At 58.1% G+C, this 13,870-nt stretch overlaps 1 protein-coding gene, 1 long non-coding RNA gene and 1 pseudogene across 2 annotated transcripts; all 3 read right to left on the reverse strand.

The window, feature by feature from the left end:
* Positions 1 to 1,731, reverse strand: part of LOC140608264 (serine/threonine-protein kinase Nek5-like) — a 30,017-nt pseudogene extending 28,286 nt beyond the window's left edge.
* Positions 1,732 to 9,598: 7,867 nt separating this feature from the next.
* On the reverse strand, positions 9,599 to 11,615 carry LOC140608446 (USP6 N-terminal-like protein). The gene is made up of 4 exons (XM_072783265.1): positions 11,464 to 11,615; positions 10,859 to 10,958; positions 10,434 to 10,586; positions 9,599 to 10,141 (listed from the first exon to the last, which is right to left on the reverse strand). Exons 1-4 carry the CDS (start codon positions 11,515 to 11,517, stop codon positions 9,813 to 9,815), a joined length of 636 nt encoding a protein of 211 aa, XP_072639366.1. The 5' UTR covers positions 11,518 to 11,615; the 3' UTR covers positions 9,599 to 9,812.
* A 10-nt stretch (positions 11,616 to 11,625) lies between these two features.
* On the reverse strand, positions 11,626 to 13,608 carry LOC140608447 (uncharacterized). The gene is made up of 3 exons (XR_012010483.1): positions 13,369 to 13,608; positions 12,499 to 12,616; positions 11,626 to 11,826 (listed from the first exon to the last, which is right to left on the reverse strand). It is a non-coding gene; the product is annotated as an uncharacterized lncRNA (long non-coding RNA).
* Between the last annotated feature and the right edge of the window lie 262 nt (positions 13,609 to 13,870).

The raw sequence follows: 13,870 nt of genomic DNA on the forward strand, positions 1-13,870 counted from the left end.
AAGAACGAGCTTCTGGTTTTGTTGACTGTATTACAGTTCTTCTCGTCTCTATTTCATTGAGTTCTGCTCTAATCTTTATTATCTCTCATTTTCTGTTTGGTGTAGGCTTTATTTGCAGTTATTTGTCCAATTCCTCTAGGTGCAAGGTAAGCTTTTGTATATGAAGTTTTTCAAATTTTTTAATGGAGGCTTGTATTGCAATGAATTTACATCTTAGGACCGATTTACTGTATCAAAAGATTTAGAATGGTTGTAGTTTCATTATAATTAGTTTCCAGAAATATATATTTTAAAGATTTTATTTATTCATGAGAGTCAGATAGAGAGAGCAAGAGCGAGAGCGAGAGCGAGAGCGAGAGAGAGAGAGAGGCAGAGACACAGGCAGAGGGAGAAGCAGGCTCCACACAGGGAGCCTGATGTCGGACTCGATCTCTGGACTCCAGGATCACGCCCTGGGCCAAAGGCAGGAGCAAAACCGCTGAGCCACCCGGGGATCCCCCAGAAATATTTTAAATTCTTCTCTAGTTTCCTGATTGAATAATAAAACTTCTAGTACGATGCTAGGGATAGGATTGTAAGGATGGGTGTTAGGGTTAGGGCTAGGGTTTAGGGTTAGGGTTGGGGGGGTTAGGGGTTAGGGATAGGGGTTAGGGTTAGGGTTAGGGTTGGGGTGTTAGGGTTTTTAGGGTTAAGGTTACAGTTATAGTTGGAATCAGGGTTAGGTATATGGATTATGGACTAGGGGTTAGTGTTTGGTTTTCGGTTACTAATAGGTCTGGTGTTAGGCTAGGTTAAGGTTAGGTTTAAGATTAGGGTTAGGGTTTTTGTCTGTAAACAATAGAGATTGGATCTGGTCATGTGCTTGGCCCTGGGACTCCCAGTAGCTTCAATGGGTTAGTTTTAAGTGTTCTAGTTATGTTTGGGTTAGGGTATGTGCTTGGCATCCATCCATTCAGAAGCCTCTCCAGAGAATCAAACTCCAGGCCTCTGTTGAGGTGACAATAGCCATGGCAGGCATCTCCTGAGCTAAGGAGGGGATTTGTGGCTCTAAGTACTCTTTATTTGAATTTTCAGTTTCCTTTCTGTTTTTCTCATTGTGCGCACCCGTTCTATCAATAACTAACAATTGTCATTTTAAAGTTTTAATTGAAAAAAATAAAATAAAATAAAGTTTTAATTGAATTCCCGTTTGTTAACACAGTATAATATAGTTTCAGGTGTACCACATAGTGATTCAACCATTGGCTACAACGCCTGGTACTCGTCACAGGTGCCCTCCATCATCCCCATCCCCCATTTCCCTATCCACCCCCCCCCATTCCTCTGGTATTTATTAATTTATTCTCTATGGTTAAGAGTGTGTTTCTTGGTTTGCTTCCTCATCCCCCTCCCCTTTGCCAGTTTGATTGGTTTCTTAAAATCCACACGTGAACGCAATCGTATGGTATTTGTCTTTCTCTGACAGACTTAGTTCATTTAGCATCAGTCCTTTCCGTTTCTCCCACATCGTTGTCAATGGCTTCATTCCATCCCTTCTGATGACCGAGTGACGTCGCAGTGACTGTATTTCCCCCATTGTCTGTGCCCACTCATCTGTCGGTGGACGCCTGGGCCCGATCCGCCGTTCGGCTGCTGTTGATGACGCTGCTGCAGACACTGGGCTGCGCGCCCCCCTTCTAATCTGTGCTTCTGTATCCTCGGGGCAAGTACCTCGCTGCGCAATTCCGGCATCGTAGGGTCGCTCTACTTTTAACTTCTTGAGGACCCTCCCCACTGTTTTCCACAGTGGCTGCACCTGTTCACATGCCCACCAGGAGTGTAAGGGGTTCCCTGTTCCCAATAGCCTCACCAACACCTGTTGTTTCTCGTGTTGTTGATTTTAGCCATTCTGACGGCTGTCAGGTGACATCTCATTGTGGTTTGGGTCTGCATTTCCCTGGTGATGGTGACGCTGAGTGACTTTCCGTGTGTCTGGTGGCCATCTGGATGTCCATGTTTTCTGCCCATTTTCAGTTGGTAATTTGTGTATAGGATGCTGAGATTTATATTTGCTTTATCTATTTTGAACACTAACTCTTTATCGGATGTGTCGTTTACAAATACCTCCTCTCATTTTGTACGTTGCCTTTTAGCTACGGTTGTTTCCTCCACTGTGCGGAACCTTTTCAACTTGATGAAGTCCCAATAGTTTATTTTTGTTTTTGTTTCCCTCACCTCAGAGGCGTATCTAGAAAGAAGATCCAATGGCCAATGTCAAAGACGTTGCTGCCTATCTTTTCTTCTTTTTATGGTTTTAGGTCTCACATTTAGGTCTTTAATCCATTTTGAATTTATTTTTTATATATATGGTGTAAGAAAGTGGTCCAGTTTCATTCTTCTGCACGTGGCTGCCTAGTTTTCCCAACCCCGTTTGTTGAAGAGACTGTCTTTTTGCCGTTGGATATTCTTTCCTGCTTTGTTGAAGATTAATTGATCATAGACTTACAGGTGTGTGTCTTGTTCCAGTTTTCCATTCTGTTCTATTGATCTAAGGCTCTCCTTCTTGTGCCTGCACCATACTCTTTGGATCACTAGAGCTTGGTGATATAACTTGAAATCTGAAACCCCAGCTTTGGGTTTTTTTCAACACTGCTTTGGCTATTTTCAATCTTCTGTGGTTTGTTGTTGTTTTGTTAAAGATTTTATTTATTTATTCATGAGAATACACAGAGAAGGGAGAGAGAGAGAGAGAGGCAGAGACACAGGCAGAGGGAGAAGCAGGCTCCACGCAGGGAGCCCGACATGGGACTTGATCCCGGGTCTCCAGGATCACGCCCTGCGCTGAAGGTGGCGCAAACCGCTGAGCACCCCCGGGCAGCCCATCTTCCGCAGTTCTATACAAATTTTAGGATCATTTGTTCCAGTTCTGTGAAAAATACCATTGCTATGTTGATGGGGATCGCATTAAATGTGTAGATTGCTTTGAGCATAATTTGAGAAGAATGGATATTAACTCTTCTTTAGATGTCTGGTGGAATTGCCCCGGGAAGGCCATCTGGTCCTGGACTTTGTTTTTTGGGAGATTCTTGATTGCTGATTCAATTTCTTTGCTGGTTATCTGTCTGTTCCAGTTTCTTATTTCTTCCTTTTTCATTTTTGCTGTGTTATCTATTTCTTTGAGTAGTATATAGCCTTTTAAACAACAGGGCAGCCCGGGTGGCTCAGCGGTTTAGCGCCACCTTCGGTCCAGGGCCTGATCCTGGAGACCCGGAGTCAAGTCCCACGTCGGGCTTCCTGCATGGAGAGCTGCTTCTCCTTCTGCCTGTGTCTACCTCTCTGTTTATCATGAATAAATAAATAAAATCTTAAAAAATATAAATAGTTGTTCTTCCAATCCATGAGCATGAAATGTCTTTCTATTGGTTTGTGTCATCTTCAATTTCTTTCATCAGTGTTTTATAGGATTTACAGTGCAGGGCATTCACCTCTTTAGTTAGGCTTAATCCTATGTATCTTATTGTTTTTGGTGCTAGTCTACATGGGAGTGAATCCTCAATTTCTCTTCCTGCCACCTCATTATTGGTGCATAGAAATGCAACAGATTTCTGCAAGTTCACTTTGTATCTTTTACTGAATTTATCAGTTTTAGCAGTTTTTGATGGAGATTTTTGGGTTTTCTATACAGAAAATCATTCATCATCAAATAGTGAAAGCTTGACATCTTCCTAGCTGATTTGGATGCATTTTATTTCTTTTTGTTGTCTGATTGCTGTGGCTAGGACTTCCGGGCTGTGTTAAATCAGAGTGATGAGGGCAGACATCCCTGTCTTGGCCCTGGCTGTAGAGGAAACGTTCTTGGTGTTTCCCTGTTGAGAATGATATTCTGGGTTTCTCATCTAAGGTTTTCATTATGTTTAGGTACAAACATTCCCTCTAAACTTAATCTGTTGAGGGTTTTCACCATGACTGGAGATTGTGTTTTGTCAGTGCTTTTTTTTTTTTTTTTTTTTTTTTTTAAGATTTCACTTATTTATTCATGAGAGAGAGAGGCAGAGACACAGGCAGAGGGAGAAGCAGGCTCCATGCAGGGAGTCTGATGCAGGACTCGATCCCGATGCAGGATCATGCCCTGGGCCGAAGGCAGGCGCCAAACCGCTGAGCCACCCAGGCATCCCGTCAGTGCTTTTTCTGCATTTATTGAAATGGTCACTTGGTTCTTATCCTTTTTTTTTTTTTTTAATAATGTGGTGTATCACAGTAATTGATTTGTTAATATTGAACCATCTTGGCAACCCAGGAATGACTCCCACTTGATCATGGTGAATAATTTATTTAATGTATTGTTGGCACAGTGATGTGCTAGTTTTTTATTGAGAGTTTTTGATCTCTGTTAATCAGGAATATTGGCCTTTAGTTCTCTCTCTCTCTCTCTCTTTGTAGTGGGGTCTTTTTCTGGTTTTGGTATCAGGGTTATGCTGGCCTCATAGAATGAATTTGACTTTTCCTTCCTTTTCTTTTTTTTAAGGGGGGCATAATTTGAGAAGAATGGATATTAACTCTTCTTTAGATGTCTGGTGGAATTGCCCCGAGAAGGCCATCTGGTCCTGGACTTTGTTTTTTGGGCGATTTTTGATTGCTGATTCAATTTCTTTGCTGGTTATCTGTCTGTTCCAGTTTCTTATTTCTTCCTTTTTCATTTCTGCTATATTATCCATTTCTAGGAATTGATCTATTTCTTCCAGGTTCTAAGTTGTTGGCATATAATTTTTCATAATGTTCTCTTATAATCGTTGGTATTTCTGTGGTGTTTGTTGTTATTTCTCTTCTCTCATTCGTGATTTTATTTGGGTCCTGTCTCATCTTTCCTTTTTTTAAAAAAGATTTTATTTATTTATTCATGAAAGACACACAGAGAGAGGCAGAGACACAGACAGAGAGAAAATCAGGCTCCATGCGGGGAGCCTGATGTGGGACTCAATCCCCCAGGACCCCGGGATCCTGACTAGAGCCAAAGCAGATGCTCAACCACCGAGGAACCCAGGTGCCTTGCTGATTCAATTCCTTTGCTAGTTATGGGTCTGTTCACATTTTCTATTTCTTCCTATTTCAGTTTTCCTCATTTGCACATTTCTAGGGATTTGTCCATTTCTTCCAGGTCTCCCAGTTTGTTAGCGTATGATCTTGCATAGTATTCCCTTATAATTGTCTTATTTTTCTGGTGTTGATTGTGATCTCTCCTCTCTAATTTGTGATTTTATTTAGAGAAGGTCCCTTCTCTTTTCTTGTTGATGAGGCTGGCTAGGGCTTGATCCATTTTATTAAGTATTTTGAAGGACCGGCTCTTAGTTTCGCTATTCAATTCTGTTTTGTTGTTTCTGTATTGTCTATTTCTGCTCTCATCTTTATTATTTCCCTTCTGCTGCAGGCTTTAGGCTTTGTTGCTGTCCTTTTTCAGCTCAAAGTACAATGAAAGTAAACAAAAATAAGTAATATATAAGGTATATACATAAAAATTAAAATCAAACAATTAATAAAAAAGAATTGAAGAAAAGAAATGAAAATAAAGCAAGCACAAAGTACAGAGGAAGCTCGACCCCGCTCTCCCCGCGGAGCTGGAGCTCTGCGGCCTCTGCGGTCTGTCCACCTGGTGGCAGCGAGGGGTCGGGCGGGGTCTTGGGGCGGGGCCGCGGCGCTGACGTCAGGTGCGCACCTGCCTCGAGGGCGATGCACCTGCCTTGGGGGCGATGCACCTGCGGGTCAGAGGCGGGGTCTGGCCTCCCGCAGGCGGCGCTCCTCCAGCCTCGGCGCTGACGTCAGGTGCGCACCTGCCTCGGGGGCGATGCACCTGCCTCAGGGGCGATGCATCTGCCTCGGGAGTGATGCACCTGCGGGTCAGAGGCGGGGCCTGGCCTCCCGCGGATGGCTCTGTGCTGCCCCTGAGCCTCGGCGCTGAGGGCGGGATGCGGGCGGGGGGCCGGGTCCCCTGGGCCTGGGGCTGAGCATCCCGCCCCCCAGTCTGCAGGGGCCTCCGCAGAGGATCCCCCGATCCCCGGGCCTCCACCGCTTCTCCAGACCCTGCGTTCACCCTGCCTGCGGCCCAGCTTCTGTTTTTTGATCTCGGACAAGTGACTGAGTTTCAAACCTCCAAGTTTTAGGGGCTGCCCTGGGGGATACCTGTGCTCCTCCTGCCTGGAGGGTCTCCTCCCACTTCTGGCCTTTGCTGGCCTGGCCCAGGGACGCGGCCCCGTGACTGCGCAGGGGTTTGCAGTTTGTGGCCACACAAGGCAGACAGCTGGCCCTAGTCCTGTGGCTCTCGGCCGGGGTCCCCGCTCCTGGGCCTGGGAACCATTGGCGCCACCATCCTTGGGACCCCAGGGATCCTGAGCCCACCCTGGGGCTCCAGGGGCCGCCCCCCACTTCGCCTCCCGAGCACCGTCAAGGCCGGCGTGTCCCCCACTCTAGCAGACTTCTGAAAGTTCTGACTTTGTGCTCTGCTGCTTCTAATACTGTGCGTAGACCCATCAGCCGGCTCCCTGCCCCTGTGGGATCCGGGGCTGTGTCTCCCCCAGACCGACTGATTGATTTTCTTTTTAAGATTTTATTTTTCTGTGATCTCTACACCCACATGGGGCTTGAACTCTCCGCCCCAAGAAGAAGAGTCGCGTGTTCTTACGAACCACACCAAGCGGCCAGGCTCCCTTTGATTGATTGATAGGTAGTAATTGAAGCCGACGTGCTGCCTGTGTCAGGGCAGAAACTGAGCGCCTGCGTCGAGGTGCGGTGGAGTCATTGGGACCTTGATCAATCTTAAAGAAAGCAGAGCCTCCCCGGGAGCCCAGGGAGCGGGGCCCACACATGTGACAAGTTGGCCATTTCCTTGACCAGGAGTCATTTGGCTGCCGATTTATTTAAATTGCTATTCAATGGCGAAGGTCGTTCTAGGGGGATACAGCGAGAACGTTCTAGTTTCGGAGGTAGCTAAAGCTCCCCCGTCATGGACTCGATATCCCAGTTGGGTGCAGAGAAAGGCGAGCCAACAAAGAGATGAGAAACATGGCCCTGGGGTGCCTGCCGGCCTGGTCAGGGAACCTTGATCTCAGGATTGTGAGTTTGAACTCCATGTTGGGTGTAGAGAGGACATAAAAATAAAATCTTTAACAAATAATAAATGGATGAACTAATAAAGCATGACGTCGAAGGTGAGTGCTCGCTTCAGGACAAACCTCAAAACGGACTATTTCTAACCTGCGACCTGTTCTTGATCGCCCCACTTGCACTCCTGGGCCCAGATGACGTCCTCCACAAGGGACGGTCCCGCCCGAGTGGGAGTGGGCTTCCTTCCCTGTAAGGCCCGAGCCTCCCCTCATTCTGCAGGAGAGAAGAGCCGGGAAGGCACGAGCTCGGGGCATCAGCATAAACCTCGGCGATGGTCCTTCCCGATCCCAGGAGCCAGAGCTCGGCCTCCTTTTGGGACCCGACGTCGTAAAGAAGCCCGTGTGGTCAGTGGCTCGGATGCAGGGTGGAGGCCGAAGGAGAATCAGGAAGAACAAAATAGGGGGGAAACCAGAAGCTGAAGGAGAGGAGGACAGATGTCAGCATCTGGAGCCTTCGTGGGGACCCGGCATCCTTTCCCAGGAGGGGCCCCCTCTGTAGGGTGCTTCCCGCCACCCCGCGCTCCCCGTCGGCACCCGCAGGCACATCCCCGTGCCTCCAGCGCCCCTGCAGCCGTGGTCTGGAGCATCCTCCGTGTGTCCTATCGGGGACCCCAGCGTTGTGTCTGTAACCGTCCGGCTGCTGTCTGACAACAATCGGGGGATTCCGATGTTTGTTGGGTTTGGGGTGTGTGTGTGTCTGTCGCCGTGCCGCGATCTGATCCTCGGGCCGCGTTGTCCTGACGCCGAAACAGTTGAAACACCATCATTTCTGGTGCTGGCGCTGGGTGGCTAGCTGGGTTCTCCTGGCCGACCCAGGCTCCCTCGTGCCGTGCCGTCCCGCCGGAGGGTCAGCTGAGCTGGAAGGTCCGGCTCGGCCACATTCCCGTGGGTGGCAGTGGGTCCCCGCCGAGCGCCGGCCGCTTCTCTTCTCCCGATGCCTCTCCAGCGGGGATCCAGACCTCAGGGCCGCCCTGGGGGGAGCTCCTGAGGAGCCGGCTGCCCATGGCGGGAGCCCTGGGGCTGCCTGTGTGTGGGAGTCGGGGTGGGGATGGGGCTGGGGACCCTCAGTCCCCTGCACTGCCTGCCCCCAGGCTGAGCCCCACGCTCACACAGTCCCTACTCTCTAGGGCATGCAGGGTGCCCTCCACACTCTGGTGTGAGAGATCCAGCAGCACCAGGTGTGCACGCTGAGCCCGCCCGGTGAGGGTGGCCCAGATGTGTGAGAGCTGCAAGGGCCTGCTGTCCTGACATCCCCTCTAGGGCCACGCTGACCGCCCCGCGGGCCCTCTGTGCCCCAGGCACACAGGCCCGGGGCGGGGAGGGGAGGAAGAGCCCTGGAGCCCGGGCAGCACAGGCCCCCTGGACAGAGAGGGCACAGACCTCCCAGGGCGCTTTGCACAGACCCTGGTGACCTGAGGCTCCCCGGCTGTCACTCTGACCCAGGCCCGTCCTGGCCGCAGGTACAGGCTGAGTCGCAGTAGAGTCTGTGGGGTCCTGACCCTGGCGTCTGGCCGCCCCTGGAAGGCATGTGGGGACGTCAGCTGTGTGTGCCTGGCGGCGCCCCTGCAGGGGCTGGTCGGGGCCTGGGGGTGCCCCCTTCTCCTCTCTGGGGGTGTCTCCGCACCCCGTGCACAGAGCTCCGGGAGACGCAGAAACGAGCCGGCCGTGCATTTTCACACAACACTTTATTGAACTTGCAATAGCAAATGGGCTCAGAGCCGAGGGTGCGCGCCTTCCCCTGGGAGACCTTCCTGTCCTTAGAGGAAAGCGGGAATCCCACAGGGGTGCGGGTGCCAGAGTCCCCCACCTGGGAGCCTGTGTGGACTCGACTCTGGGTGGGGGCGCGTGTCCTGAGGTTGGGGCGTTGAGAGGCGGTTCTGGGGGCAGCAGGGCTGACGTGGACCTGAGGCCCATGGGCTCCTGCGCTGGGTCCCCGCAGGGCAGCTGGACCCCGGCCTCGGGCCCCCTGGGGCCGGGGGACTGACTGCTGGAGCCCCAGCATGTGGAGGAGCCTGCCTCCTGGTGTGGGTGTGGGTGGGGCCCACGGGCCTGCCCCTGCTGCCCTGCCCTGGGGTGTCCCAGGATCCCCAGGGCTGCCCTAGGTCAGCGACCTGGATCTGTGGGGCACGCCCAGGGCCCAGGAGGCCACATCCGGCGGTGAGAGGGCTCGCTCAGCCCAGGGCCAGAACGCAGGCCTGGCCAGGGCCCCGGGGCGCTGGATCCCATTAGTGCTGGGCCTGGGAGGGGGGCTCGAGTCGCCCCTGCCCCCACAGAGCCCAGGGCCAGGCCAGCCCAGGTCCCTCTGGGTCAGGGGCTGGTGTCCTGTGCGGGGGGTGCCGCCCTCTGGGAGGGACAGCAAGATGAGGCAGGGCACGGTGACGGCGGGCCAGAGCCTCTGGGCCCCCGCCCTCACCGCCATGCTCTGCCCCCGAGGCCCGCGAGCATCGAGCTGCCCCGTGGATGCAGAGGGCAGAGGGTCCTGGGCCTGTGCGGGGCCTCGAGGCAGCGGGCTCAGCTCCGCCCTGGCTCTGCCCTGGCTGTGCCCATCACTGCCCAGCGAGGGGCACGAGCTACAGTGGCCGCGGGGCAGGAAGGGTGTCCTGGACCCGACAGGTCGTCCCTAGGGGGCTGGGGGGACCCCGTGATGGGAGTCCTGGGGGTGCTCCAGGGCCTGGTCCGTCACGGGGCCTCTGGGGTGGCCCAGGCAGGTGCCGAAGGGAAGGGGACCCCGTTTTTTGTCATCAAGCCCACCATGTCCAGGGACCGCCTGCCTGCACCGTCTTGTTGCACTGGGAGGGTGGGGAGGGAGCTCCATCGCTGGGGGGGAGGTTGGACTATGGCCTGGCCGGGAGGGGGTCCGGGTGGCTCAGGCTGGGTGGCTGGGCCCGGGGAGGCCGGCTCCTCCACCCTGGGCGGTGTCTCAGAGGCCGGAGAAGGGAGGAGAGGCCCGGGCGCTGGGGACACTCGCTCCAGGCCCACAGGCCTCGTGGGGAACTCCTCAGGTCCCGCTGGAAAGAGGCCGACGGGGTCAGCGTCTCCAGCAGGCTGTGTGTCCCCCGCAAGGGGCCCCGGGGGTCCTCACGGCTCCCACGTGGCCCCTCGGCCTGACCCTGTGCTCAGCCCCCCACACTGGTGCCCGGGCCCTGCAGTGGGTGCCCACCCACCCAGCCCTGGCCTGGGGTCCCCAAGGCTGGAGCAGAAGAGGAGAGCCCCAGAGATGAGGACGGGGCCCCAGGGGCTCTGTCCCCTGTGGGCGGCCCCAGCAGGCCGAGTTGGGAGGGGCCGGGGCCCTGAGCCCACCTGGGGGGGGCAGGTCGCACCGCATCCTCCGGAACTGGGTCATGGAGGCCCGAAGGTGTCTGAGCACCGCCTCGTCCTCCAGGGCCCAGGGCTGGGCCAGAGAGTCCTGGAGGAACTCCCGGAGCCCTTCCAGGGGCAGCTTCAGGAGGCGCTCTGGGAGGTGGGCGAGAGTCAGACCCAGAGGGCCCTGCCCTGGGGCCCCCGGTGCCCCCAGGCCAGCGGCTGGGGTCCCGCTGTGCCCAGGAGCGCCGTGGGCAGTGCGCTGGCCAGGGTGGCCCCTGCCCACTGCTCCTCTCAGGGAGCCCCGCTGCACCTGCCTGCCCCGCCGTCCCCCCGCCCCAGGTCTGGGTGCTGCTCAGAGCACAGGGTCACCGCCCCTGCCCCCCCCCCCCCCTGCACACCTGGGCTCCCAGGGGCTCACTTACTCCTGTGCACCTTGAGGATGGTGTAGGCCATGGCCGTGAGCACCCTCTCCCCATCCAGCATGTAAACATCCCACAGCTTCAGGGTGAGCGAGCAGGGGGTCTAGGGGACAGCAGGGTGGGAGGAGCGGCCTGAGCAGGGCCCCTGGAGGGCTCGGCTGGGGCTAGGCTAGGCTTGCCATCTGCCCCCCGCTGCCTCCGACAAGGCCCCACAGCCCCTCGTGCGTGCCCTCCTCCCAGGGAGATCAGGGCTCCTGGCCGCTCCGAGTTCCGACCCCGGCCAGCACCTCCCGCACCCCTGGGGGCACAGACTCTGCCCGCACTTGACACCACACCTCGAGAGGACCCCAGGCTGGCCGCCCGATGGGCCGAGGGCCCGTCCACACCCCGGGCTGACCCGGCCTCCCCCGGGGGAGCTGAGGCAGAGACGGCCTGCCCCCCGGAACCTTGTCCAGGGACCCTCTGGGCTTCTCCAGGACGGGCTGGGCTGCAAGCCTCAGCCTCAGGGCCCCGGGGTCGGGCCTGGCTCGTCTGGAGGGTGGGACTGAGCTGGGTCCTCCCCGGGGACAGGGGGCAGGTCCGGGAGCAGGGGTCCCGGGGGTCCTCACCCGGCCGAGGAAGCACTGCAGGAACCACTTTGGGGTATAGATACCGGTAGACATCTGCTCGTCCTGGCGGGAGGGCAGGAGGTGCTCAGGCCCCACGCCGCGGGCCCTGGAGCCGGGTGGACGCGCTCCCCATGGCCCAGCCCAGCCCCCGGGCACCCCCGGGCCCCAGGGGGAGGAACGTGACCCCAACTCTGGGCAGCTTGGAGGGCCGTGCCCCCCACCCCCTGCCCTGGGCCCCGGGGACGGAGCCTCAGGAGCTCCCACTCGCCATGTGCTTCCTCAGGTCAGGGAGAGCTCTTTGGAGGATGTGCTCGTGATGAGCCTGGAACCTGAGGAGCTTCGGGAAGCCCGGGACGAAGAAGCCTGAGAAGGCCCCAGGCCCCCATGGTCAGGCCCTCCTCCTGCACCAGGCGGGGTGGGGGGTGTTGGGGCAGGGGACCCCCCCACGCCCTGACCCCTGTGTGCCCACTGCCCTCGGAGCCCTGACTGGACCCGCTCTTCCCAGAGGGCAGGGCTGCCTCCCAGGCCGGGGGCGTGGGGCCCGGGGACCCTCGTCCTCACAGAGACCCTGCGGGGCGTGGGCTGGGGCTGAGGACCAGGCCCAGCTGACCCAGCACCCTCTCTCCTGCAGGGGCCGCCGCAGGGACAGGCGGGTCCCCAGCCCCAAGGGGCAGCAGGTGCAGGCCACGGGGAGGGTGATGGGTGTGCACGGCCCTCTGTGGGGCTTGGGAGTGAGGCTGGGGGCCCCCGGGAGGGGGAGACGCTGCCCCCTGGGCCCCGTGTGGCCGTGGGCTGGCAGGGGGGCCTGGGGGGCAAGCAGGCAGCCGGGCGGGAGGCTGGGGGAGTAGCGGGAGTGCAAGGCCTGCAGACGGTGGGGCGGGTGGCCGTGGCTCCGGGACCCCGAGGCCTCCGGGGAGGCGGGGCCCTTGCCCATGGGGGGGCGGGCTGGGGGGTCCCCGCCTGCCCCCCGATGCAGCAGCCTGCAGGGAGGCCCTCCTGACTCCCCTCCCGCCCGGCGGCCTGGCAGGCCCCTACCGTGCATGGTGTGCCTGTCGTCGGTCATCAGGTGGGCCAGCGCCCAGAAGGCGTCCTCCTCGGGCAGGAACATGAGGATGGCCGCGATCTCGCTCATGCCCTGGCAGTAGCCCACCTCCTGCAAGAGCCAGAGCCCCACGGAGGGCGTGCGCCCCGAGGCCCCCTCTGAGCCCTCCCCGTGGGCGTTGGGCTCCCCCCAGCTCCCTCACAGCCCGGGCACCCGGAGGGGGCTCCAAGAGGGTGGGGGGCAGGTGAGGGCCACCCGGACCAGCTCGGGCGCCAGCACCCCGGGCCCCGCTACCGAGCCCTGTGGCTGCCGTGCCAGGGCCCCTGTCCTCAGACCAGCAGGAGGGGCCTCCGTGAGCTGTGCCAGGCTACAGGGGACCCGCCAGGGTGGAGACCCCCCGGAGGGCAGGTGGGGGCCTGACTGTGGCTCCTGGCATGTCCCACGAGGGGAGCTGGGCCAGGACACCCCGCAGAGCCGGGGAGTGTGTGAGCTGGGGTCCTCGGGGACCCTTCTGGAATGTGCCGTGGAAGGGGGCGGCCTCGTGGGCGCCTCGGCCTCGTGCCCTTCAGGGGAGTGGGAGGCTTCCCTGCCCGGGTTCTCATCAGTAGTGCCGTCTGTCAGGGTCCAGACCGGAGCTCTAGGACGGCCGCGGTGCACGCGGGGGCCCCGGGCAGCCCTGGCCCTCGGGCACGCAGGCCCTGCCTCCCCTGGGAGGTCTGCACCCGGCCCCCTGCCCGTCCCGGAGGAGAGAGACCCTCCCCGGCATCTCGGGGCCGTGGAGCTGGGGCCCTGACTGTGAGTTCCGCTGGTCACCAGCACAACAAGGCTGCCTGCGGGGCAGGAGGGGGGGCAGGGACACTCACGGTGTCGTACACCAAGTAGGCCTCCAGCACGAGGAACAGGGCTCGCTGCCTAGGAGGGGGGACAGCGGGGGGCTCTGCTCAGTCAGCCCCCCACAGCGAGACCACCGAGGTGCAGACACCCGCCCCGCAGGCCCCGCGGCCCGCAGGGCCCCTCCGCGGAGGCCGATCTCTGGAGTCAGGTCTGTGCACGGGGACAGGCGGTGACCTCACACGTGCAGCGTGCCTGGGGTTAAGTGCACCCTGGGGTGTCCGACGCCTCCGAGAGGCTCCCGCCATGGGGTGTGAGCTCTGGATTCCCCGAGCACCGCCAGCGCCCCCTCCAGCCCTGGAGCGGCCCCCCCGCACGCCCCCTGGGAGCCAGCGCTCCCCCTGCCCCGGTCCCCCACAGCCCCTGACGCCTCTCCTCTCCTGCCCTGGCCTGCCCTGGCCCCGTGTCCCGGGAACACCACCAGCCCCACGTGGCCCCTGCCCCGAGCCCCCCTGGGCTGGACTCTGTGGGGGG

This window comes from Canis lupus, chromosome 17 (genome assembly GCF_048164855.1).
Source record: "Canis lupus baileyi chromosome 17, mCanLup2.hap1, whole genome shotgun sequence".
Taxonomy (NCBI): Eukaryota; Metazoa; Chordata; class Mammalia; order Carnivora; family Canidae; genus Canis; species Canis lupus.